The sequence below is a fragment of the Rhinopithecus roxellana genome, chromosome 10, assembly GCF_007565055.1.
Source record: "Rhinopithecus roxellana isolate Shanxi Qingling chromosome 10, ASM756505v1, whole genome shotgun sequence".
Lineage (NCBI taxonomy): Eukaryota > Metazoa > Chordata > Mammalia > Primates > Cercopithecidae > Rhinopithecus > Rhinopithecus roxellana.
In genome coordinates this window covers 59,966,254-59,993,508 of record NC_044558.1, presented here as the reverse complement: position 1 = coordinate 59,993,508, position 27,255 = coordinate 59,966,254, and the positions used below count along the sequence as shown (strand labels likewise).

The window sequence follows — 27,255 nt, the reverse complement described above, 5'->3', positions numbered from 1 at the left end:
AATTACTCAGATATAATCTTTTTTTTTTTTTTTTTTTTTGGAGACGGAGTCTGGCTCTGTCGCCCAGGCTGGAGTGCGGTGGCCGGATCTCAGCTCACTGCAAGCTCCGCCTCCCAGGTTCACGCCATTCTCCTGCCTCCGCCTCCCAAGTAGCTGGGACTACAGGCGCCCGCCTCGTCGCCCGGCTAGTTTTTTGTATTCTTTAGTAGAGACGGGGTTTCACCGTATTAGCCAGGATGGTCTCGATCTCCTGACCTTGTGATCCGCCCGTCTCGGCCTCCCAAAGTGCTGGGATTACAGGCTTGAGCCACCGCGCCCGGCCTATTTTTTTTTTGAAACGGATTTCGCTCTTGTTGCCCAGGCTGGAGTGCAATGGCACCATCTCAGTTCACGGCAACCTCCGCCTTCCGGGTTCAAGGAATTCTCCTGTTTCAGCCTCCTGAGTAGCTGGGATTATAGGTATGCGCCACCACGCCTGGCTAATTTTGTATTTTCTGTAGAGACAGGGTTTCTCCATGTTGGTCAGGCTGGTCTCAAACTCCCAACCTCAAGTGATCTGCCCGCCCCAGCTTCCCAATGTGCTGGGACTACAGGTGTAGGCCACCGTACCCAGCCAATTTCTCGGATATAACCTTTATAGTTAACTGGTATCATATTTAAAACTTGGCTTAAACTTCAGTCCGATGGTAAGTAGGCATAAAGGACTCCCATATGAAGCATTGCTGCATGCCTCTTCTGTTACGCCATGGCTTATCTGGCTTAGCTCTTCAGATGTATATGAAAAACTCACCAAGTGCCCTGCTTGCTAACCCACCATACAACCTGTAAACACTGAGGGTAGGTAGAGCCTATTTCCATCAACTTTCCTTTTGTTACTTTTACTTTGTAGTAGTGTCTGTTAATTCCTCCCACCACCTTTTGACAAAACTCCTGTTTCAATTGTGCTGTGAATTATCACAGACTAAGAGAACTGCTCTTCATCAAAGTAGCTTCTGTTTTCCTCGCTATAAGACTAAGTATCAAAAAAGACACTCAGGCTTCTCTAAAGACCTCAAGGAGGTTACTTTACTCCAAAAGAACTTCACTGAGCCAGGGGTGATTACCCTGGACAGGGAGCGGTAAGCGTTCTATTTCTGCAGCTCTGAAAAATTCATGTGAATAGTGGGGCCTACTCTGACCCCAAAGAAATAATACATCAGCTTACCACTCTGCCAACAAATTATGGCACGCAAGAGATACCATCAAGCCCTTGGAAGCAAAAGAACATTAACAACAAAAACAAAAATTTTAAATCACAAAAGAATTAATAAAAAAAAATTGTACAGAAGAATGATTTATTCGTTTTACCTTCACCAATTTGCCATTAATTTCTGGAAGTTCTCCAAGTTTCCTATTGTCTAGCATTCGAATTTCATAAGACTGTCCTAGAAGAAAAAGTAATTACATATTATATTCATCACAACTTAACTTTGCTAGATTCAGAAAGAATAAAATTCAGTTGGTTGAATATACAATAGTATAATAATATTATTAGTATTAGTAACAACAACCAGAAGCCTTTACTAGATGCTCAGCCCTGTGCCAAGTATGTCACACATTATCTCATTTAACTGATATACCTTTCTAAGGTATTACCAATCCCATTTTACAGACAAAGAAATTGAAACTTAAAAGAGTTTTAGCAACTTGTCCAAGGCCACACAATTGGTAAATAATAGAGCCAGGTAATCAGACAGTACTTCTCAGACAGTAATCAATGGGAGGGTCTAGGGAACATGATTAGGAAGAGGAAGCTGGGAACTAAAAATGGACAGCTAAGCAAAAGAAGCTAGTAATAGATATCAAGTATGACATTAGAACTCAAATCTCTGAAGTAGGATTTCTAGTTTGATAGGTCACACCAGAAAGATCTAAGTTTTTACATATAAGTGTACCTAATAAAACATCATAAATGGCCGGGTACAGTGGCTCACGCCTGTAATCCCAGCACTTTGGGAGGCCGAGGTGGGCGGATCAGGAGGTCAGGAGATCCAGATCATCCTGGCTAACACGGTGAAACCCCATCTCTACTAAAAATACAAAAAAAAATTAGCCGGGCGTGGTGGCACATGCCTGTGGTCCCAGCTACTCAGGAGGCTGAGGCAGGAGAATGGTGTGAACTCAGGAGGCGGAGCTTGCAGTGAGCTGAGATCGTGCCACTGCACTCCAGCCTGGGCGACTCTGTCCCCAAAAAAAAAAAAAAAAAAAAACTCATAAATACTGTAGGCCTGCAATATACTAATGAATGAGGAAGCATCTAACCTTGATTGAGATACGTCAGGGTTTCATCATGGAGTTTCACTGCTGGAGAGGTAGCAGCACAAAGCACATATTGAAAAGGCAGGATTTTATTCTCATTATCAGGAGGCAAACTTGACTCTTCTTGCTTAAAAATGGGCAATGCGAGGACATCACTAAAATAAAACAAATGATTCACATTAATATCTGGCAATTGTGCAAAGGCAGGTTTATTGTTAAATAATTTAATTGCAATGCTTTGGAAAGCCATAAACATTACTCACCTTGGTGGAGTTTCACCCCAACAATTCCATTTAGATTACCTGCTGTGATATCCCCCTGACCACAATAGTGTGGGTGAAGACAGATATTCACTGCTAAAACCACTAAGTGTTAAAGAGAATGTTTCGCCGTGCGCGGTGGCTCAAGCCTGTAATCCCAGCACTTTGGGAGGCCGAGACGGGCGGATCACGAGGTCAGGAGATCGAGACCATCCTGGCTAACACGGTGAAACCCCGTCTCTACTAAAAAATACAAAAATCTAGCCAGGCGAGGTGGCGGGCGCCTGTAGTCCCAGCTACTCCGGAGGCTGAGGCAGGAGAATGGCCGGAACCCGGGAGGTGGAGCTTGCAGTGAGCTGAGATCCGGCCACTGTACTCCAGCCCCGGGGACAGAGAGACACTCCGTCTCAAAAAAAAAAAAAAAAAAAAAAAAAAAGAGAATGTTTCTAGGAATCATAGACAGGAGTTCCTAAAAGGACTCTGGAAATTATAAACAGAGTTCTAAAATGTATAAATCTAGGACACTCAGTAATGTCTTTGTTCTCAGAAAGGCAACAACTGTACTACCTGTATAACCATATCAGCTGATTTTCTATAAGGACTAAAATAACTTCTACAATTCCTTAGAAGCCACATGAAAAGGACAAATCAATAACGAGTATATATTTCAAGGTCATCTTACATTCTGGGGAATAACAACTAATATTGAGATATTCCTACAAGCCATTTCCTCTAAGAAAAAGCTTTTTGTATCTATCAGTTTATCTAAACTTGCAAACCAAAGACACACATCCATCCTTTGTCAGTAGGAATGTAAAACCACACTCTCATCCTTTGTCAGTAGGAATGTACAATGACATAAACACTTTAGGAAAAGGTTTGGCAATTTTTTATAAAATTAAACATGCAGCCAGGCGCAGTGGCTCATGCCTATAATCCCAGCACTTTGGGAGGCCAAGGCGGGCAGATAACCTAAGGTCCGGAGTTCAAGACTCGGCTGACCAACATGGTGAAACCGTGTCTCTATTAAAAATACAAAATTAGCCAGGAGTGGTGGCGCATGCCTGTATTCCCAGCTATTCGGGAGGCTGAGGCAGGAGAATTGCTTGAACCCGGGAGATGGAGGTTGCGGTGAGCCGAGATGGTGCCATTGCACTTCAGCCTGAGCAGCAAAAGCCAAACTCCATCTCAAAAAAAAAAAAAATCAATTAAAAAAATTTTAAATTAATCAGGCATCTGTTGACCCCAGCAGTTCCACCCATTGGTACTTATCAAAGAAAAATGAAAACATAAGTCCACCCAAGACTTCTTATAAACGTCCACAGCATAAAAGCAAAAACTAGGCCAAGCGCAGTGGCTCACACCTATAATCCCAGCACTTCGGGAGGCTGAGGTGGGTGGATCACCTGAGGTCAGGAATTTGAGACCAGCCTGGCCAACATGGTGAAACTCCGTCTCTACCAAAAATACAAAAATTAGCTGGGTGTGGTGGTGCCGGCCTGTGGTCCCAGACACTTGGGAGGCTGAGGCAGGAGAATTACTTGACCTCAGGAGGCAAGAGGTGCAGTGAGCCGAGATCGTGGCACTGCACTCCAGCCTGGGCAACAGAGCAAGATTCTGTCTCAAAAAAAAAAAAAAAAAAAAAAAAAAAACTGGAAAGAACCTAAATGTTCATGAGTAAGAGAATGGATGTACAAACCATGATATATCCATACAATGAACTACTCAGTGAAACAAAGTAATGTAACATGGATGAATCTCACAGATATAATGCTCAACAAAAAAAGCCAGACACAAAGAATGCATAATGCATGGTTCTGTTTATATGACAGTCTAAAACAGGCAGAGCCGAAGAGAACAATGGTTTCCTGGTGGGGCAGGGGATGACTTGGAAGGTATATAAGGGAACTCTGTAGGGAGATGAATATGTTTTATACTATGATAGGTCTGCTACACAGTTGTAACTCTAACAGCTTATTTTTGCATCTCACTGTAAATGAATTTTACCTAAAAAAAAAATTTATTGAATAGAAGATGGGGAATAGGTAGAAGTAAAAATAATAAAAGAGGGCTAGGTGTGGTGGCTCACGCCTGTAACTCCACCACTTTGGGAGGCCAACGCAGGTGGATCACTTGAGGCCAGGAGTTCAAGACCAGCCTGGCCAACATGGTGAAACCCCATCTCTACTATTAATAGAAATACAAAAATTAGCTGGGTGTGGAGACACACACCTGTAATCCCAGCTATGTGGGAGGCTGAGGCACGAGAATCGCTTGAGCCAAGATTGTGCCACTGCACTCCAGCCTGGGCGACATAGTGAGACTGTGTCTGAAAAAAACAAAAAAGATAAAAAGAGTAGTAACATGTTGATGACTGTTAAAGCAAGGTGATGAGTATAAGAGGGTTCATCATATAATTCTGTTTACTTTGTATATGTTTGAAATTTTCCACAGTAAAGTTTTTTTAAAAAAAGAAAAAATATACATAGGCCACAGAGTACTTCTGGGTACAAAAGAAAAGGAACAGGGCACATGAAATAAAAGAAACAATTAAGATTCCCTTGGCCGGGCACAGTATGGCTCACGCCTATAATCGCAGCACTTTGGGAGGTCAAGGCGGGCAGATTACTTGAGGTCAGGAGTTTGAGACCAGCCTGGCTAACGTGGTAAAACCCCGTCGCTACTAAAAATACAAAAGTTAGCCAGGTGTGGTGGCGCGTGCCTGTAATCCCAGCTACTCAGGAGGTTGAGGCCGGAGAATTGCTTGAACCCGGGAGGTGGAGGTTGCAGAGAGCCGAGATCACACCACTGCACTGAAGCCCAGGAGACAAAGTGAGACTCCATCTAAAAAAAAAAAAAAAAAAAAATTCCCGCCGGGCGCGGTGGCTCAAGCCTGTAATCCCAGCACTTTGGGAGGCCGAGACGGGCGGATCACAAGGTCAGGAGATCGAGACCATCCTGGCTAATACGGTGAAACCCCGTCTCTACTAAAGAATACAAAAAAAAAAAAAAAAAACTAGCTGGGCGACGAGGCGGGCGCCTGTAGTCCCAGCTACTTGGGAGGCGGAGGCAGGAGAATGGCGTGAACCTGGGAGGCGGAGCTTGCAGTGAGCTGAGATCCGGCCACCGTACTCCAGCCTGGGCGACAGAGCCAGACTCCGTCTCAAAAAAAAAAAAAAAAAAAAAAAAAAAAAAAAAAAAATTCCCCCCAAAAGATTAGAAGTCAGGAATCCAGGGATTTGTTTTTTTAGACAGTCTCGCTCTGTCTCCCAGGCTTGAGTGCAGTGGCACGATCTCGGCTCTCTGCAACCTCCACCTCCCGGGTTCAAGCGATTCTCCTGCCACAGCCTTCCAAGTAGCTGGGACTACAGGCACATGCCACCACGCCCGGCTAACTTCTGTATTTTTAGTAGAGACAAGGTTTCACCATGTTGGCCAGGCTGGTCTCAAACTCCTCACCTCAAGTGATCCGCACATCTCGGCCTCCCAAAGTGCTAGGATTATAGGTGTGAGCCACCTCACCCAGCCCAGAGATTCTTGTTAACATTCCCCATGTTCAAAATGGAATACATTCAAACCTTTACCTATAATTTAAATATTAAGCTTATAAAGAGACCAAAATACTTCTTTTTAACCATTCACAGATGAAAAAGCAATTCTTTTTTTTTTTTTTTTTTTTTTTTTAAGACGGAGTCTCGCTCTGTCACCCAGGCTAGAGTGCTATGGCCGGATCTCAGCTCACTGCAAGCTCCGCCTCCCGGGTTCACGCCATTCTCCTGCCTCAGCCTCCCAGGTAGCTGGGACTACAGGCGCCCGCCACCTCGCCCGGCTAGTTTTTTGTATTTTTTAGTAGAGACGGGGTTTCACCGTGTTAGCCAGGATGGTCTCGATCTCCTGACCTCGTGATCCGCCCATCTCGGCCTCCCAAAGTGCTGGGATTACAGGCTTGAGCCACCGCGCCCAGCCGAAAAAGCAATTCTTTATATGTACCTATATCCCTCACCAGTACACACATTTTCCCCAATACATCAGCTAACAGGGTCACTACCTTCAGGCAAAGACACTATTGACAGAAAGTTGACTACACTCTTGTGAATTTTACAGACAATATTATAAATTATTACTGGAAAATAAAACAAGTAGCAAATGTTCTGATTATTGACTTCACACACAGGTATAATACAAATTTACTGGCATGAACACTAAAAAAAGGAGGGGTGGAAGAGAAGAAAATTTTTTCTTTCTGTTGATGTCTGAATAACAATAATATGTTATTATTTGAATCCAGTAAGATGCAAATAGTTTGATGCAAACCAGTTTTCACGAAACAGTTTTCTTTTTTTCTTTTTTTTTTTTTTGAGACAGAGTCTCCCTCTGTCACCCAGGCTGGAGTGCAGTGACACCATCTCGGCTCACTGCAGCCTCTGCCTCCCGGGTTCAAGTGATTCTCCTGCCTCAGCCTCCCGAGTAGCTGGGACTACAGGCACCTGCTACCATGCTCAGCTAATTTTTGTATTTCCAGTAGAGACAGGGTTTCACCATGTTAGCCATGCTGTTCTCAAACTCCTGACCTCAGGTAATCTGCCCACCTCAGCCTCACAAAGTGCTGGGATTACAGGCGTGAGCCACCGCAGCCGGCCTATGAAACAGTTTTCTCATCGTCAAAAAATATTTCAATGGCCAGAAACATAAAAGGCACTTTCTTTTCCTTAGGCTTTGCTCATATGAGTTAAGAGTGGAGAATGTTGAGGGAATCCTTCTTCCTGTCCATATTAATTTTTTTCCACATGAAACATATTGTTCCCTTGAGACTATTTACAACTGTGGAAACAGAGTTTTCTAAAAAATTACTCTGTTCTAGTTCTTTTATTTCTCAAGATCAGGAAGTTACCAGTGCTCTCATAACAAAAAGTATAGAAAATAAAGTAAAACACCACAAAACTTAACACAGTGTTAGCATTTGGAAGCCTTTACTGTCTTATCATTCTCAAATACATCACATCTGATGATTCCTTAAAAGATTAGTAAAGATTACCAGATATCAAGACAAATAGGATTTTGAAACATAGCAACAGTTCAACCTTTATTAATGTAGGGTGGCTATTTTTTCTTCTCAAGTATCACTACCAACCAAGGTTAATAAACAGCAACCATTCCTAGTCTTCTCAGGATCATGTGGCATTACACCTAACCCATGACTAGGCAAAGGACTGTCATCTGGGGCTAGAATTCTAAAACTGATTCTCAAAGTTACCCCTAAAACTAACTCGAAACAGTACAGCCAAACCAAATACACAAGACTATATTTCCTCATCAGTGAGTTTAAGATCTAAAAGCCCCAAACATATTTCAATTATTCATAATCTTGCTACACTGCATTTATTTTAGTCTGCTGTGGGAGCAAAAGTACCATTCAGTTCCACATTCCTAAAGATAGAGGCTAAAGGTCACTGGAAATATAATTCTAGGTCCCTATTTATACCAAAACAAAAACAAGTGCATCCAGAAAGAAACGGTTTTGGAAATCCAAGTCTGCTCCTCTTCCTTAGAGGTGAGTTTAGATAAGGAAAACCCAAACCCATTCTGGTTAGATTCTAAGTAACTGCTGCCAATGTATAATTTAACATTTTATTGTATTTTCTGATTGCTTTATGCATTTAGTTCATTTCTTTTTTTTTTTTCCTTTAATTTTTTAAAATTTTTTATTTTTTGTAGAAATGGAGGTCTTGCTGTGTTGCCCAGGGTGGTCTCAAACTCCAAGCCTCAAGTAATCCTCCCACCTCTTCTCCCAAAGTGTTGGGATCACAGGCATGAGCCACTGTGCCTGGATTAATTAATTTCAATGAACCATAAGCTATTTGAAAGGAAGACTTCTCTTTCCTGTTCTTAGCAAATATTCACTGATATGATGTATACTTTTGTTTTGTTAAATAAAAACTATAGGAGGCCACTAAACTCCTATACTAGGTAGGCCCCAACAAAGCAGACTAAAAATAAAAATGGAGTCATTCTACATTGTTCTACATTGTTAAACCTAAACTAAGCTATCTTATCTTCTAAGAAATCAGGAGAGACAGAACACCTAATGTCCCAAACAGGACAGTTTAAATCTTCAAACAGCATGATAATAAAGTTCTCTCTGCTTTAATCCTCACACAAAAATAGTAGCCTGAAGTAGCCTGATGTTAATCAACCAGCCACTTTTCTTTTTTTCTTTTTTGAGGGGGTCTCACTCTGTCACCCAGGCTGGGGTACAGTGGCGTGATCAAAGTTCACTGCTGCCTTCAATTCCTGGGTTCAAGGGATCCTCCGGCCTCCCAAGTAGCTGGGACTACAGGTGTGCACCACCATGTCTGGCTAATTCTTAAATTTTTTGTAGAGATGGGGTCTGATCATATTGCTCAGGTTGGTCTTGAACTCCTGAGCTCAAGCTCTTCTCTCTTAGCCTCCCACAGTGCTAGAATCACCAGCATGAGCCACCTGGCCCAATCAGTTATTTTTTTTTTCTTCTTTTTTTTTTTTTTTAGCGTTCTGAAGTGATTTTACTTTTATTTCCTTCACTTTAAGCCAATTATGAAATTTCACCGTGATTTCTGGGGTGTGGGGGGAAGGCGGTGTTTAAGAATCATCGGGGCTGTGGCCTAGTCAGCCTGCGGAGGTGCAGGCAGGGTAGGCCCTCATGGGGCAGCCGGAGGAGCACGGACTGCCCTGCCAACAGGTAGGTCATGTTCCAAGAGCGTGAGAGCTGTTAACGCAATGTCCTCCGCGGCTTCCAGTTTGCACAGCTCGATCAGGCCGTCCCCCGCCATGGCCAGTGAGTTGGCAATCAGCTCGGCTGCCTTGGAGTCGCCCTCAGCAGAGACCATGGCCGCCTTTTTCTGCTGCTCAGCCTTTTCCATCATAAATCTGGCCCTCTCTGCTTCCTGCTGAGCCACCTGTTTGGCTTCCACCGCTTCTGTGAACTCCTTCCCAAAGGTCAGATATGTCAAGGACACGTCGTCCAGGATGAGCCCAAATGGGGCTGCTTGTTCTGTAAGGTCGATGCTCACCTGCCTGGAGACCAGCTCTCTCTGGGTGATTACTTCTCCAGCATCAAAGCGAGCCACCACTGACTTGAGGATCTCGGTCGTGATGGACGGCAGCACACGCGCATCATAGGCCTCTCCGATGCTGGTGAAGATGCAGGAAGCTGGCTAGCGACAGGCGGGAAGATGATGCGCAGTGTGATGTTGACATTCTGTAAATCTTTGCTACCAGTGATGACTGGTACATGATGTGGTGGAGAAAGGCAGTCAAAGATAATTGGTTTCTGTACCCATGGGATGAGAAAGTGAGTCCCTTCCCCTACCACAATGTCCTGTCATTTTTGTCCTGAAATCAGTCAAAGATGACAGCTCTGTGCCCAGCATCCACATTATATAAGGCAGAGTTCACACGCCTCCTGCAACAGCTAAGGTCAAGCCAAACTTACCATGGACTCAAACACTTTGGCAGACATGTTTTCTTCTGCGGGACCCTCTCGCACCTGCTTCCACTCTGACCTCCACATGAATCAATCAGTTATTTCTCTATTGTTCTCTCTCCCTCTCCTAGCCTTACAAGAAAAAGTAACTAATACACTGTTCTTTGCTTCTGCTTCCTTTAGCCCTTCTGTCTAACCTCTTCTGCTCAGCTCACTGGAACATTACTATATTTTATGGAATGATGTCTTACTCAATTCTAGAATCACAAAGAAAGCCAACTGAGATCCTTTAAATTTGCTATAATTCTATCCTTTGACAGGTTGTTTGCATTCACCACAATACTCAGCACTATATACACTATAATCATTTTGGAATTTTTGATCTTACCCTATCTCTGATCAAAATATAAAGATACAGAAATCACAGGCTGGGCGTGGTGGCTCACGCCTGTAATCCCACCACTTTCGGAGGCCGAGGCGGGTGGATCACTTGAGGTCAGGAGATCAAGACCATCCTGGCCAACATGGTGAAATCCCACCTCTACTAAAAATGCAAAAATTGGCCGGGCACGGTGGCTCACGCCTGTAATCCCAGCACTTTGGGAGACCAAGGTGGGCGGATCACCAGGTCAGGAGATAGAGATCATCCTGGCTAACATGGTGAAACCCTGTCTCTACTAAAAAATACAACAAAAATTAGCCGGGCGTGGTGTTGGGCACCTGTAGTTCCAGCTACTCAGCAGGCTGAGGCAAGAGAATGGCGTGAACACAGAAGGCGGAGCTTGCGGTGAGCCGAGATTGCGCCACTGCACTCGAGCCTGGGCAACAGAGCGAGACTGTCTCAAAAAAAAAAAAAAAAAAGCAAAAATGAGCGGGGCGTGGCGGTGTGCGCCTGTAGTCCCAGCTACTCAGGAGGCTGAGGCAGGAAAATTGCTTGAACCCAGGGGCGGAGGCTTCAGTGAGCCAAGATCGCGCCACTACACTGCAGCCTGGTGACAGAGCGAGACTCCATCTCAAAAAAAAAAAGACACAGAAATCACACCTGTTAAAAGGATAAGTTGAGTATATGTTAAAAATGTATACTCCTAAATGGAAATCCAAACCTGAGCATGAAGTCATAGCAGAAAGCAACTGAGTGAAAGGAAGAGGAATAGAAGCAATATCAGGAGTGATCTTTCTTGAATGTAACTAAGATTCCACAAAGAGCTGCTTCACAGTCCCCTGAGGTATAAATTACCCTTTTGAGAAAGGGCAGCCCCTGAATGGTCTCTACTAATTCGTAACTGTGGTTTAGCTTTCTTCCTTCAGGCCTACCAGCTGTTTGAGATGCCCTGTTCTAGAAAGAGCCTAGAAAAGGGAGGAGAGGGTTGAAGAGTGTTACCTTGAGTAAGAAAGGCAGTAGATAGCATCTAAGGAACTTAGAAGCTAACTTGGCACAATAAGATGTCATGAACTTCAGCTTTCCTATTTGTAACCCTCATTTAGCTTCCACTAAACGAGAATAAAGCATTTGAAGCAAAAGCATGCTAACATCCCTATGTTAGCTACAGCATGAAAGGGCAACAGCTGAAGAGACTACACTCTACTCTAAGGCCAGCTTCAAAAGACAAAAAATATCCAGCAAACAATTGGCCATAACAACTTTAAGAAAATAGACTGATTTTCTGGGATTTGTGGGAAGGATGTAAGGTCAAATCAGGGAGGAGACCTGGCAAGGACAGATGGCCCTGTGATTTTACCATAAAGCCAGCGATGATAAAAGATTTCTGCTACGGAAAAATCTCATACAACTAAAAAGCAGCATATAAGATTTTTTAAATTTGCCTTGCTAATTATTCTATCTTCCAGAAGGTAGATGAAATGAGTAGAATTATAATTTGGAACCTAATCTGAATAAGAAGAAATTGATCAGAAAAGAAGTAGTGGATGCCTCAAAAGAAAACAACCAAGGCAGATAGGCAGGCAGAAGGGCAAGGGGCACAGCTAGATGCAGCAACTAGACTCTGAGAACAGGCTTCAACCAGTCAAGGAGACAGGACCTAAGGCTGAGGTGCTAAAGACAGGACCTAAGTCTGAGATGCTAAAAGGGAAGACAACAGGATTGAGGTTCTCAAAAATGAAATTCTGGCAATCTCATATTATTTAAGATAGATGGGGGAAAAAAGAAGGGGCTTATCTAAAGAGACTAGCTGGAAAGCTCACCAATCAACTCAGAATTAGACAGACATACACAACATATATAAAAAGAAAGAAACTATTTTTAAAAATTGCACTGATGTGTCACCAAGAAGGAAGCTGAAGCTGAAGCCCAGAATGTGCTGAGACTTGCAAAAAAGGTAAGGAAGACACAGGCCCACTCTTTGATGTAAATGGCATATTACTAATTAATATAAAGCAGAGACAAAACATCTCAATTCCTGTTTTTCTTCTATCTTTTCTGACAAGAAAAATCATCTTGAAAGTAGAAAGAAAAGAAGAAATATTAGGAAAACTAGATTACTGACCAAGATAAATAAGGAGACTGTCAAAGAGTGCCTATCTGTCTAAATGAATAAAAAATGCCTGGATGAATTCTACACCAGAGAACTTGAAGAATCTGCAGATGAGACCCATGCGTGACACTTTGGAAACCCAGACAAGTCTCATGATTCTAACAGTCCCAAATATCACATTAGCTTTGTGTGTCTGCAGAAGCAATTTTCTTTTCTTTTCTGTTCTTTTTTTTTTTGAGAAGGAGTTTCACTCTGTTGTCCAGGCTGGAGTGCAGTGGTGCGATCTCACCGCAACCTCTGCCTCCCGGGTTCAAGCAATTCTCCTGCCTCAGCCTCCTGAGTAGCTGGGATTACACGTATGCACCACCACGCCCAGCTAATTTTTGTATTTTAGTAGAGATGGGGTTTCACCATGTTGGCCAGGTTGGTCTCGAACTCCTGACCTCAAGTGATCCACCCAACTCAGCCTCCCAAAGTGCTGGGATTACAGGCGTGAGCCACCATGCCCAGCCTGCAGAAACAATTTTCAAAAAGAAGGGAGACTATATTCTCCGTACCTTATACTAGAGTTGATGTGATGTGCAGGACAAGCAAAACTGCAGAATAGGTTACTAAAAGAATAGTTCATTAATAAAAACTAGTATCAGGAACATCTAGAAGCCATAACCAAACTCCATTTTCCTTTTTTTATATGGTTAGGCCAGCAAATGCTATAGGCATAAATATAGTATCTGGATTTCAGCAAGGAATAAAATAAAATCTCTCTTGATATCACTGTGCAAAGTGAAAAAATATGAATTTTTTAACTTGAAAGTGGCTTCACAGATAATTATACAACTGTACCTAAAGAGTTGCAGATAAATCTGGAAGAAGGCTCAGTAGTATGCAACGGGGCCCAGAGTAACCTGTCCTTTGCAACGTTTTTTTATAAATGACTTGGATGAGAATATGGAAAGGAGGATCATCAAATGTGCAAATGACAGGAATCTGGGATGGGAAAGTAAACACCCTGTATGCCATTATCAACTTTTTAAGTAATTCTAAGTGGCTGGAACAGGAGGCTAAATTTAAGGGGATCATATTTAATAAGGATAAATATAAAGTCATAAGCTTAGAACAAAAAATAAACAACAAAAATGGCACAGGACAGTGAGAAATGACTAGGCTTTTTAAAAAAGTCTATTTCAAAGAGACAAACAGTGTGTTACAGCTGCCAAAATCACTGATATCAGGTTTCATTAAAAGCAAAGTCTGAATGAAGAAAATGTCATTCTCTATGCAAATCAGACTACACTTGAATATACTTAGTTCTGAATGTACACATTTGAGAAGACTTAAAAAATCTAAGGCGAGGCCGGGCATGGTAGCTCATGCCTGTAATTCCCAGCACTTTGGGAGGCCAAGGCGGGTGGATCACGAGGTCAGGGGTTCAAGACCAGCCTGGCTAACATGGTAAAACCCTGTCTCTACTAAAAATACAAAAAATTAGCTGGTCATTGTGGCAGGCGCCTGTAATCCCAGCTACTTGGGAGGCTGAAGCAGGAGAATCTCTTGAACCCGGGAGGCGGAGGTTGCAGTGAGCCAAGATCGTGCCACTGCATTCCAGCTCGGGTGACAGTGCAAGACTCCGTCTAAAAAAAAAAAAAAAAAAAAAATCTAAGGAGAGAGATAAGAATAAGTGAGGTGACCTAAAGTCATGTCATATGTAGAGTAACTGAAGGGAAAGAGGATTGCTGAAGCAAAGAAGTCTTTTTCGTTCTATCCTGTAAAGAGATTTCAATAGCTCAGGGTTGGATGAGCTGACCTCTTTAAAAGGGTCTCCAAATCAGTTCTATGATTTTATTATTTTAAAAAGACTAAATGTTGTGAGACTGTTCAGGTATTAGAAGCTGCACTGGAAGGAAAATGGGCACAGAAAATCTTTTGGCAGGATAAAAATGTTCTTAAACTGGAAGGCAAAAAAAAAAAAAAGCTCCATTGGAGCCAGGCACAGTGACTCACACCCATAATCCCAGCATTTTGGGAGGCTCAGGCAGGAGGACTGCTTGAGACCAGTAATTTGAGACCAGCCTGGGTAAAAAATAAGACCCTATCTCTACAATAACAAATTTTTAATTAGCTGGGCATGGTTCTGTGCGTCTGTAATCCCAGTTAATTGGGAGGCTGAGGTAGGAGGATTGCTTGAGCCTGGGAGGTCGCAGTGAGTCATGATTGTGCCACTGCACTGCAGCCTGGGCAACAAAATGAGACCCCACCACAAAAAACCTACAAACACAAAAACAACATTAAAAATAGAAGCTGTTGGCCAGGCGCAGTGGCTCACGCCTGTAATCCCTGCACTTTGGGAGAACAAGGCAGGTGGATCACCTCAGGTCAGGAGTTCAAGTCCAGCCTGGCCAACATGGCAAAACCCTGTCTCTACTAAAAATATAAAAATTAGCCAGGCGGCCAGGCGCGGTGGCTCAAGCCTGTAATCCCAGCACTTTGGGAGGCCGAGACGGGCGGATCACGAGGTCAGGAGATCAAGACCATCCTGGCTAACATGGTGAAACCCCGTCTCTACTAAAAATACAAAAAAAACTAGCCGGGCGACCTGGCGGGCGCCTGTAGTCCCAGCTACTCGGGAGGCTGAGGCAGGAGAATGGCGTGAACCCGGGAGGCGGAGCTTGCAGTGAGCTGAGATCCGGCCACTGCACTCCAGCCTGGGCGACAGAGCGAGACTCCGTCTCAAAAAAAAAAAAATTAGCCAGGCGTGGTGGTATGCGTCTGTAATCTCAGCTACTCAGGAGGCTGAGGCAGGAGAATTGCTTGAACCTGGGAGGCAGAGGCTGCAGTGAACCAAGATCATGCTACTGCACTCCAGCCTGGGTGAAAGAGCAAGACTCAGTCTCAAAAAAAAAAAAAAAAAAAAAAAAAAAAGCACTGGGCTGTGTTTAGGGATCCTATTTATTATTAGAAAATACTAGGCCGGGCGCGGTGGCTCAAGCCTGTAATCCCAGCACTTTGGGAGGCCGAGACGGGCGGATCACGAGGTCAGGAGATCAAGACCATCCTGGCTAACACAGTGAAACCCCGTCTCTACTAAAAAATACAAAAAACTAGCCGGGCGAGGTGGCGGGCACCTGTAGTCCCAGCTACGCGGGAGGCTGAGGCAGGAGAATGGCATAAACCCGGGAGGTGGAGCTTGCAGTGAGCTGAGATCCGGCCACTGCACTCCAGCCTGGGTGACAGAGCAAGACTCCGTCTCAAAAAAAAAAAAAAAGAAAAGAAAAAAGAAAATACTAACTGGCATATAGTCTCCTCTGATAGGAAATACCACTAGTTCACTGCTATTACAAAGTCCAAAGCATATTTTCCATCTGCTATAGAAGGCAGAGCCAAATGATAACTATAAAACCCTACATACTGGCTAAACCAACTGGCTTATAAATCTGTCTATACTTAAAAAAACTGGCCAGGCATAATGGCTCACACCTGTAATCCTAGTACTTTGGGAGGCCAAGGGGGGTGGATCACCTGAGGTCAGGAATTCAAGATCAGCCGGGCCAACATGGCGAAACCCTCCACTAAAAATATAAAAATTAGCTGGGCGTGGTAGCAGGTGCCTGTAATCCCAGCTACTCGGGAGGCTGAGGCAGGAGAATCATTTGAACCTGGGAGGCAGAGGTTACAGTGAGCTGAGATCACGCCACTGCACTCCAGCCTGGGTGACAGAGTGTGACTCCATCTCAAAAAAAAAAAAAAAAATTATTTGTACATTTGTGTACTTGCCATGACAAAACAAGGAGTAGACAAACTATAATAAAATAAATAAAATATAGATAACATCTAGGCATACTAAATCTTCTGTATACCAAATACAACAGGCCCATCAGTATAGCTTTGTTCTATCACAAACAATCCCTAAAAATGATATTCTTGGTTAAAGTTAAGATATAAAAAGGTTTTCAGTTCTCAGAGAACTTCTACATCTTATGAACATCCACTTGGCCAAAGGTGAACTATGCTCTCAGTATAGTGAATGATACTCTCAGATCTTCTAAACTGTCTATGAACAAGCTAAGTAAAATATATATTTCCTGAAATACCAATAACTCCCTTTAAAAATATTTTTTTCACTCAAGGTGGCCTTGAATAACTCCCCTTTTGAAAAGAAAACTTCAGTCATTCAAAGATTTATTACCTACTAAGTACCAGCTACTATTCTAAGTATGAAAAATCACATATCAATTTTTAAAAATAAAATTATTTTCTTTTCCTTCTTTTCTCTTCTTTTTCTGAAGTGTTTCAACACTTTTTGGTCTTCAGTGTTTCAGCAGCAGTAAATAAATGGTATACCTTTTTAAGTTCTTACTACTTTTTTAAACACAAAGTTTATGACATCATCTATTCTCTATTTTGTACTTACTTCTCCCTAACCAATTTACAACTAAGTTCTTTTTCATTTATGCCTAACTTTCAGTTAAACAGTTGCTAGATAGTTCCTATCTAACTGTAATAGAACAAATGTTAAAATAGAGGAACAACCAGTTGGGGGCAAAATGAATATAAATAAAATCTAAATAATCCACAAGTAGTCTTAAATTTTAAATATCATAAAAACCGCCCGAGATTTCATCACTAGGCTGCTAAATGTGACTTTGGTAGCTAATCTCCAAAGATGGTCTCAGATGACCCACAGCTCTTTGTATTCACACCCTTTCGCAGCACGTCTTCCACACTGGATATGGGCTGGTAAACTTGCTTTAACAAGAATGTGCGAGAAATAACAGTGTGCAAGTTCTGGTTTAGGGATTAGTCTTTCTTTTTTTTTTTTTTTTTAGACAGAGTCTTGCTCTATCACCCAGGCTGGAGTGCAGTGGTGCCATCTCGGCTCACTGCAACCTCCACCTCCTGGGTTCAAGTGATTCTCCTGCCTCAGTCTCCCGAGTAGCTAGGATTATATGCATGTACCACCATGCCTGGCTAATTTTTTGTATTTTTAGTAGAGATGGGGTTTCACCATGCTGGCCAGGCTGGTCTTGAAGTACTGACCTCGTGATCCACCTGCCTCTGCCTCCCAAAGTGCTGGGATTACAGGCGTTAAGCCACCGCGCCCGGCTGGGTCTAGTCTTTAAGAAGGATTGCTAGCTTTTACTTTTGCACTTTTGGGAACTCTGAACTGCTAGTAAGAAGTCTGGCTACTCTGTTGAAGCAACCACATGGAGTGGCTCAGTGGAGATGGGGAGGTCCTGAGGCTACACGGAAAGACAGCGAGCTCCAGCCAACCCAGTGTCCCAGCAGAGCCCAGCATCAAACATGTAAGTAAGCCACCTTGAATGTCCCAGCCTAGGCCTCAGAATGACTGCAGCCTCAGCCTACTGATTCCACATGAAGGAGAACTGCATGATCAATCCATAGATTCATGAGAAGTCATTGTTGTTTTGAGCCACTAAGTTTTTGTGCGTGGTTTGTTATGCGATAAGGTAACAAAGCTTCTAAAAAATTTCTTTGTTCTAAAACAAAACTTAATAGTAATGGTGAATGTGCAAAGGAAAATATTAAGTCAACCTTACTTAGAACAGTTCTACTAAAAAAAAAAAAGGTACATTCCAAAAGCCACTGTATGACATTTAAGAAACAACAAAGCATAAAACTATCTGATTACAATATAACTCATCTGAACTTAAATTACCTTTTAAAACAATGCTATAAAACCTTTAACTACACTGCCAATAAAATATACCTATTTTCACTCTTTTTTTTTTTTTAAGATGGTCTTGCTCTGTTGCCCAGGTGGGGTACAGTGGCACAATCACTACTCACTATAGCCTCAGCCTCTTGGGCTCAAGCCATCCTCCCACCTCAGCGTCCCGAAGAGCTGGAACTACAGGTTGTGCCACCATGCCCAGCTAGTTTTTATATTTTTTGTAGAGATGAGGCTTTGCAATGTTGCCCAGACTGAGACTGGTCTCAAATTCCTGGGCTCAAGCAATCTGCCGCTTTGGCCCCACAAAGTGCTGGGATTACAGGCGTGAGTCATCATGCCTGGCCTTTGTTTTCACTCTTTGGGTAAAGAAACAGTGTTGGCTGGGCGCGGTGGCTCACGTCTGTAATCCCAGCACTTTGGGAGGCTGAGGTGGGCAGATCACTTGAGGTTAGGAGTTTGAGAACAGCCTGGCCAACATGGTGAAACCCTGTCTCTATTAAAAATACAAAAATTAGCCAGGCGTGGTGGCAGGTGCCTATAGTCCCAGTTACTTGGGAGGCTGAGGCACAAGAATCATTTGAACTGGGGAGGTGGAGGTTGCAGTGGCCTGAGATTGCACCACTGCACTCCAGTCTAGGTGACAGAGTGAGACCCTATCTCAAAAAAAAAAAGAAAAAGAAAAAGAAAGAAAGAAACAGTGTTAAAGAACTTGAACAATATGGCCAGATCCAAAAATTAAGCAACTGGATAAGAAAACAAACAAAAATGTATAAGAAACAGAGAAAAAAGGAGAAAATAAATGTGTGTAACAGTGTGGCCCCATTAAAGGAATGATGGGATGACTATCTGCTTTCCTCCCTCTTGTCACACACTCTGGTTTTGTGGCTCTCAACATCTTGAAATACCATTCGTATTAGGTAAGCCATTTTATATTCAGACCCAGTAAACACATACATATATTTGTGCGTCTACAGAACTGAAAAGTTTCATGAAACAATACTTACTAATTTTGGTATTTTTTTTTTCTTTTTTGAGACAAGGTCTGGCTCTATCGCCCAGGCTGGAGTCCAGTGGCGCCATCTTGGCTCACTGCAACCTTCACCTCCCGGGCTGAAGCCATTCTCCCACCTCAGCCTCCTGAGTAGCTGGGACTACTACAGGCATGCACCACCATGCCCACCTATTTCTTTGTATTTTTAGTAGAAATGGGGTCTCACCATGTTGCCCACACTGGTCTTAAACTTGTGAGCTCAAGCGATCTGCCAGCCTCAGCCTCCCAAAGTCCTGGAATTACAGGCATGAGCCACCCCGCCTAGCCTTGGTAGTCTCTATTTGACTTCATTTTAAATTTTTACTACAACCTGAAGTTTGGAAAAAACACTGCTCTAGTCTTTTGTGCCCCTTAGAACTTTGTACCAAATTAAATCAAGTTTATTTACAGTTCCTTTAACAGTATTTTTAAAACAAACATAATAAAAGACAAGTCTAAAAGATCATACTGTAATTCAGCTACTTAAGAACAGGAATAATATCTACTTAAATAGATAATCAAACAAATACAGGTTGGGCACTGTGCCTCACGCCTATAATCCCAGCACTTGGGAGGCCAAGGCAGGAGGATCACTTGAGCCCTGGGGTTCAAAACCAGCCTAGACAACATAGTGGGACCTTGTCTCTATAAAAAAATTTTAAAAATTAGCCAGGCGTAGTGTTGCACACCTGTAGTCCCAGCTACTCAGGAGGCTGAGGTGGGAGGATCACTTGAGTCCTGGAGGTTGAGGCTGCAGTGAGCCGTGACTATGCCATGGCATTCCAGCCTGGGCAACAGAGTGAGATTCCATCTCAAAAACAAACAACAACAACAACAACAAAAATGTACAGTTCAGGGCCAGGCACAGTGGCTCACACCTGTAATCCCGGCGCTTTGGGAGGCTGAGGCGGGAGGATCACTTGAGGCCAGGAGTTTGAGACCAGCCTGACCAATATGGTGAAACGTTGTCTCTACTAAAAACGCAAAAATTAGCCCGGGGTTGTGGTGGGTGCCTGTAGTCCCAGCTACTCGGGAGGCTGAAGCAGGAGAATTGCTTGAACCTGGGAGGCAGAGGTTGCAGTGAGCTGAGATCATGCCACTGCACTCCAGCCTGGGCGACAGAACAAGACTGTCACAAAAAAAAAAAAAAAAAAAAAAAAAACTACAATCAGATCCTGCTTTTTAAGTCAGAAAGTATTTAGAAATAAAATAGTTTTCAAGTCATCTTCTGCTGTATTTGTATATTATATTACTAAATTCAAGTCAGGTCTGTATGAAAGGCATATAAATAGCAGTGGCTCTCAAGCTTAGCAGCTGCACATTAGAATCACCTGGGGAGCTTTAAAAACTCCCTTTCAGGTTATATCCCATGTCAACTAAATCCAAATGGGGAGGAGGGATTGGTGAGTTTAATTACTCAGTGCTATGTATTAATAAACTAAGAGAATGAATGGGTTTGATCTCTATGTCATCTAGAATGACCATCTTTTTATAGCAAGACTTGACTTTGCAGAGGTCCTCAGTGAGCTATCTTGAAACATTAGCACAAAGGGCGAGGGTATTTGTTCAGGTCTACACATAGGGTGAAAACATTCAGTCTGACATGGCCTCAGTAAATCCCTTCAAACCTTTTTTATTTTTTGAATTCATCAAATAGTCTTTGAGCACTTGCTATGTTCTAGGCCCTGTTTTAGGTGGCAGGAATATAGCAATAAACAAGTTAAAGAAGGTTCCCTGGCTGGGCGCGGTGGCTCACACCTATAATCCTAGCACTTTCGGAGGCAGACGTGGGCAGATCATGAGGTCAGGAGTAAGAGATCAGCCTGGCCAACATAGTGAAACCCCATCTCTACTAAAAACAAAAAAAAAAATTAGACTGGCGTGGTGGCAGGTGCCTGTAATCCCAGCTACTCAGGAGGCTGAGGCAGGAGAATCTCTTGAACCTGGGAGGTAGAAGCTGCAGTGAGCTGAGATCACGCCATTGCACTCCAGCCCGGACAACAGTGCGAGACTCTAAAAAAAAAAAAAAACAAGAAAAAGAAAAAGAAGGTTCCCTGACAGAACATAACATCATTGTCATCTAAATTTCTATCTTTTCACAGCAATAACATACTAAATTATTCAGCAAACCCCTCATGTTTTCTTTCTCTCCAGTTCACTGTCTTTACAGTATTAGTGATAATGAAGGAAGCATAAAGGAATTATTTTAAAACATATAGTAAAAATGATGTAACTTGAAAGGGCCTAGTATGCTTATAGCAGATGTTTTATGCAACTGCCCTGAGTAGCTTACCTCCATTCCCCTCCAGTTTCAAACCAGGAACATGGAAACACAAGTGAGCAGTAGATAAAAACTACACGATAGGCTGGGTGCAGTGGTTCATGCCTATAATCCCAGCACTTTGGGAGGCCAAGGCAAGTCGATCACTTGAGATCAGGAGTTCGAAACTAGCCTAGCTAACATGGTAAAACCCCATCTCCACTAAAAGTATAAAAAATAATTAGCCAGGCATGGTGGCACACGCCTGTAGCCCGTAGTCCCAGCTAGTTGAGAGCCTGAGGCAGGAGAATTGCTTGAACCAGGGAGAGGAGGTTGCAGTGAGCCGTGACTACGCCACTGCACTTCAGCCTGGACGACAGAGGAGAGACTCTGTCTCAAAAACAAACAGCAACAAAAAAACTACACTATATCTGGATTTTATGCTATCCCTGAGAGAGCTGTCATTTGATAGTCTTTCTCTGGGAATACTGCTTCTGGAACTGTTTCCCAGATGTCAAAACCAGGCTTAATGTTCTTTAAGCACTTTAAGAAGTGCTTCTGGAGTACAAATCTTTCTATTTCTTCAGCACGATTATGAGATCAGTTTAGATCATTTGCAAGATACCAGATGTATCTCAAAGTTTGAGATGTACAACTTGAAGTTTACCAAAAAATGAAGCTGATTTCCCTTTTTTCTCAAGTCTTTCAGTCTCTCACATTTCTACTCTGCTGAATTATTTGCCAACTACCAATGATTTATACCTACCAGAAATGTGCTTTTATTTTCCTTTAGCTTATAAAGTCACTAAACACATCTAATTTCTGCTAACCTTATTTATTTTGGAAGCTGAAAAGTATCTATGTCAGATACAAATTTACTTCCAGGGAGTTTGTAAGATATTAAACTTTTTTTTTTTTTTTTTTTTTTTTTTGAGACGGAGTCTCGCTCTGCCGCCCAGGCTGGAGTGCAGTGGCCAGATCTCAGCTCACTGCAAGCTGGGCCTCCCGGGTTCACGCCATTCTCCTGCCTCAGCCTCCCGAGTAGCTGGGACTACAGGCGCCGCCACCTTGCCCGGCTAGTTTTTTGTATTTTTAGTAGAGACGGGGTTTCACCGTGTTAGCCAGGGTGGTCTCGATCTCCTGACCTCGTGATCCGCCCGTCTCGGCCTCCCAAAGTGCTGGGATTACAGGCTTGAGCCACCGCGCCCGGCCCGATACTAAACATTTAATCAAAGAAATCTGAATCAGCAAAGCCCTACCTCAGGAGATTTACCAGATATAGGCCTACCTTCTTAGTTTTTTTCCATACATTATAGGATTAGCTCTTACCAGCCTACAAATCTCATTAAAACACTGCTAATTGAAAACATCACCTGTGGCATCATTAGTACTAGGCTCTTTTATTAAATTTCTGAAATCACTGACTCTTTCCAGTTAGGCAAAAAATGGCAGCTCACAACAATATTCATAGGTTAAATATTCAAGGGAATCTGACTATTTTGATATAGAAAATGGAACTCTCATTTAAGTATTCAAAGATCAAATGTCTATCATCATAGTATGGCATAACTTGGAAAACACCAACAGTTATTTTTTTTGTTTTGTTTTCTTGTGACTAAGGGAATCCACACTTAGTTCTTTATAGTGCCGAGCCTCAAAGATTCTTTTCCCATCCAAAATGTCTACCAGCTCATGCTTTTCTTCCTCCTTGCAGTTAGGCCTCCATCTTCACTGGCAAGCATCACTATTACCTCTCTATACTTGAGAGTTCTTAGGTCTTGCTCATCCTGTACTCCCTACCATGCCTGGCTTCAAAGTAGGACAATCTCTCTAGTCCCTCACTCCTCCCTGTACTGAAAGGCAAGCACAGACACTTTTCTGTGTTTTTATTTATTTATTTTCTATTTTTCTTGTGTGCATGTTTTTTGGGTTTTGTGTGTGTGTGTGTGTGTGTGTGTGTGTGTGTGTGTGTTTGAGACACAGTAGCACTCTGTTGCCCAGGCTGTAGTGCAGTGGTGCTATCTTGGCTTACTACAACCTACGCCTCCCGAGTTAAAGTGACTCTCCCACCTCAGCCTGCTGAGTAGCTGGGATTACAGGTGCGCTCCTGTAATCCCATGTAAACCATGCCTGGCTAATTTTTGTATTCTTAGTAGAGATGGGGTTTCACCACGTTGGCCAAGCTGCTCTGAAACTCCAGGCCTTAAGTGATCCAACTGTCTCAGCCTCCCAAAGTGTTGGGATTACAGGCGTGAGCCACTGGGCCTGGAGTACTTTTCTGTGTTTTAAGGCTGTAATTGCTGATGACTCTCAGGAAAATCCTGAAAGTACCAGAATACTTAGTCCTATGAAATGGTAAATAGGCCCTAACCATCTCTTCTCTTTTATGCTCAAAGTGATAGGACTTAGGAACATTTCTCCTCCCTCAGACCACATTTCTTCTTCTTTTTTTGTTTTTTTTTGAGACCGAGTTTCGCTCTTGTTGCCCAGGCTGGAGTGCAATGGTGAGAGGCTGGAGTTCAATGGCGTGATCTCAGCTCACCACAACCTCCGCCTCCCGGGTTGAAGCGATTCTCCTGCCTCAGCCTCCTGAGTAGCTGGGATTACAGGTGTGCACCACCACACCTGGCTAACTTTCTTTTTTTTTTTTTTTTTTTTTTTTTTTTGAGATGGAGTCTCGCTCTGTCGCCCAGGCTGGAGTGCAGTGGCCGGATCTCAGCTCACTGCAAGCTCCGCCTCCCGGGTTCACGCCATTCTCCTGCCTCAGCCTCCCGAGTAGCTGGGACTACAGGCGCCCGCCACCATCCCCGGCTAGTTTTTTGTATTTTTTTAGTAGAGACGGGGTTTCACCATGTTAGCCAGGATGGTCTCGATCTCCTGACCTCGTGATCCGCCCGTCTCGGCCTCCCAAAGTGCTGGGATTACAGGCTTGAGCCACCGCGCCCGGCCTAACTTTCTATTTTCACTAGAGACAGGGTTTCTCCATGTTGGTCAGGCTGGTCTCGAACTCCCAACCTCAGGTGATCCACCCGCCTCGGCCTCCCAAAGTGCTGGGATTACAGGTGTGAGCCACTGTGCCAGGCCAGACCACATTTCTGATGAAGGCCTTTTCTTCTAAAATGGCCAGCAAATTCCCTAGAGATGTAACCAGTTAGATCTGATGATGTAATCAAAGCAGAAATGTTATTTGCCCCTTGTCTTTTATAAATAGAGTAAATTTGTATTTCTAAGGATATGCAGAACAGAAGACACCCAGTTTACTAAGCTTCAACCCTTCTCAGGCATGATAACTAGCTTTTTATCATTATCCTCCAATCTGTAGCCAGAGTAACTTTTTTTTTTTTTTTGAGACAGAGTCTCGCTCTGTTGCCCAGGCTGGAGTGCAGTGGCCGGATCTCAGCTCATTGCAAGCTCCGCCTCCCAGGTTTACGACATTCTCCTGCCTCAGCCTCCCAAGTAGCTGGGACTACAGGCGCCCGCCACCTCGCCCGGCTAGTTTTTTGTATTTTTTAGTAGAGACGGGGTTTCACCCGGTTAGCCAGGATGGTCTCGATCTCCTGACCTCGTGATCCGCCCGTCTCGGCCTCCCAAAGTGCTGGGATTACAGGCTTGAGCCACCGCGTCCGGCCTCAGAGTAACTTTTTAAAAATGTAAATCTAGAAATGTTCCTTCTCTGTTTATAAAGTTTCAGCGGTTTCCCAATGTAATCATGACAAAGTGCTAACTCCTCAACATGTCTCCCAAAACCCTTCAGAACTGGGCCCAGTTTACCTTTTCAGTCTCATCTCTCGCCATACTTCCCATCTCTCTATACGTACGTATAGTGAGACTGCGTCTTGCTGTGTTTCCCAGGCTGGAGAGCAGTGGCGTGATCACAGCTCACTGCAAGCCTCAAATTCCTGGGCCCAATCAATCCTCCCACCTCAGCCTCAGCCTCCCAAGTAGCTGGACTATAGGCACACGCCACCATGCCTGGCTCATCTTTTAATTTTTTGTACAGACAGGGCCTCACTCTCCTGGCCTCTCAGGATCCTCCTGCCTCAGCCTCCTAAAGTGCTGAGATTACAGACAGGAGACACTGCACCTGGCCTCTTTTCCCTTTTTAAAAGATTCAGCAGACAAACTGCAGTTCCTTCCCCTGCCCCCAGGCCTTGGGGTCCATCTGCTCTCTTCTACCTCAACTCAACTGCTATGATTCATTTTTTGCACATAAATTTGCATTTAATTCATACAATAATGCTGTGAGGTAGGAGGAATTATCTCCTCCTCACCATTTTCCAACTGAAGGAACTGAGGCTACAGTAATTAGAAATGTTAAATAATGTGCCCAAGGTTACACAGCTATTAAATACTGGATTTACAAATGAATTTATTCATTCATTCATAAATACATTATGAACACTGATATGCCTGGGACTATTTCAGGCAGTAGGGAAATAATAAGCAAACAAACTCATTTTATCCAAGTTTTATCCTGTTTATCAACACTCAATGCTTTATATTAAGTAGCAACTGTTTAAAACATTCCTGAGGGCAAAAAATATATAATCAAAAGCTCCCACTGAGTGCTCCAAAGATATTTCTAAAGGTGTTGCACTCTAACACTTATGCATGGATATTTGCACAACTCATACTAATGAAATATCAATTAATATGATTTCACTAAAAGAACCTGAAAAGGACTCAAAGGCCAGGCATGGAGGCTCCCATTTATAATCCCAACACTTTCGGAGGCTGAGGCGGAGGATTACTCGAGCCTAGGAATTCAACACCAGCCTAGGTAATACAGCGAGACTCTGTCTTTTGTTCTTTTTCCTTCCTTCCTTCCTTCTTTTCTATCTTTCTTTTTTTTTTTCTTGGTAGAGATGGGGTCTCAAAATGTTGCCCAGGCTAGTCTCAAAATCCTGGGCTCAAGTGATCCTTCTACCTCAGCCTCCCAAAGTGCTGGGATTAAAGGCGTGAGCCACTGCACCTGGGCCCTTCCTTCCTTTCATCCCTCCTGTACACCCTCCTCTCTTTCCTTCATTTTTTAGAGACAGGGTCTCACACTGTCACCCAGGCTGGAGTGTAGTGGTGCTATCATAGCTCACTGCCACCTTGAACTCCTAGACTCAAGGGATCCTCCTGCTGTAGCCTCCTGAAAAGCTGGAACCACAGAGGCACACTACTGCAACCATCTAATTTTTTAAAGTTTTTGGTTGGGCACAGTGGCTCACACCTGTAATCGCAGCATTTTGGAAGGCCAGGGTAGATGAATTATCTGAGGTCAGGAGTTTGAGACCAGCCTGACCAGCATGGCAAAACCCTGTCTCTACTAAAAATACAAAAATCAGTCAGGCGTGGTGGCAGGCGCCTGTAATCCCAGCTACTTGGGAGGCTGAGGCAGGTGAATCGCTTGAACCCGGGAGGCAGAGGTTGTAGTGAGCTGAGATCACACCACTGGACTAAAGCCTGGGCGACAGAGCGAGACTCTGTCTAAAAAATACAAATAATAGGCCGGGCACGGTGGCTCAAGCCTGTAATCCCAGCACTTTGGGAGGCCGAGACGGGTGGATCACGAGGTCAGGAGATCGAGACCATCCTGGCTAACACGGTGAAACCCCGTCTCTACTAAAAAAAAATACAAAAAAATTAGCCAGGCATGGTGGCGGGCGCCTGTAGTCCCAGCTGCTCGGGAGGCTGAGGCAGGAGAATGGCGTGAACCTGGGAGGCGGAGCTTGCAGTGAGCCGAGATCCGGCCACTGCACTCCAGCCTGGGCGACAG

General features: G+C 43.5%; 1 protein-coding gene across 2 annotated transcripts in view; it reads right to left on the bottom strand.

The window, feature by feature from the left end:
* Window positions 1-27,255, bottom strand: part of TFCP2 (transcription factor CP2) — an 83,571-nt gene that overhangs the window by 25,049 nt on the left and 31,267 nt on the right. For both annotated transcript variants that reach the window (XM_010385323.2, XM_010385324.2), the window contains exons 2-3: window positions 2,302-2,453; window positions 1,348-1,424 (exon numbers count right to left, since the gene is read on the bottom strand). In XM_010385323.2, the coding sequence (XP_010383625.1) occupies window positions 1,348-1,424; window positions 2,302-2,453 (229 nt within the window). The remainder of the gene's footprint in view (window positions 1-1,347; window positions 1,425-2,301; window positions 2,454-27,255) is intronic.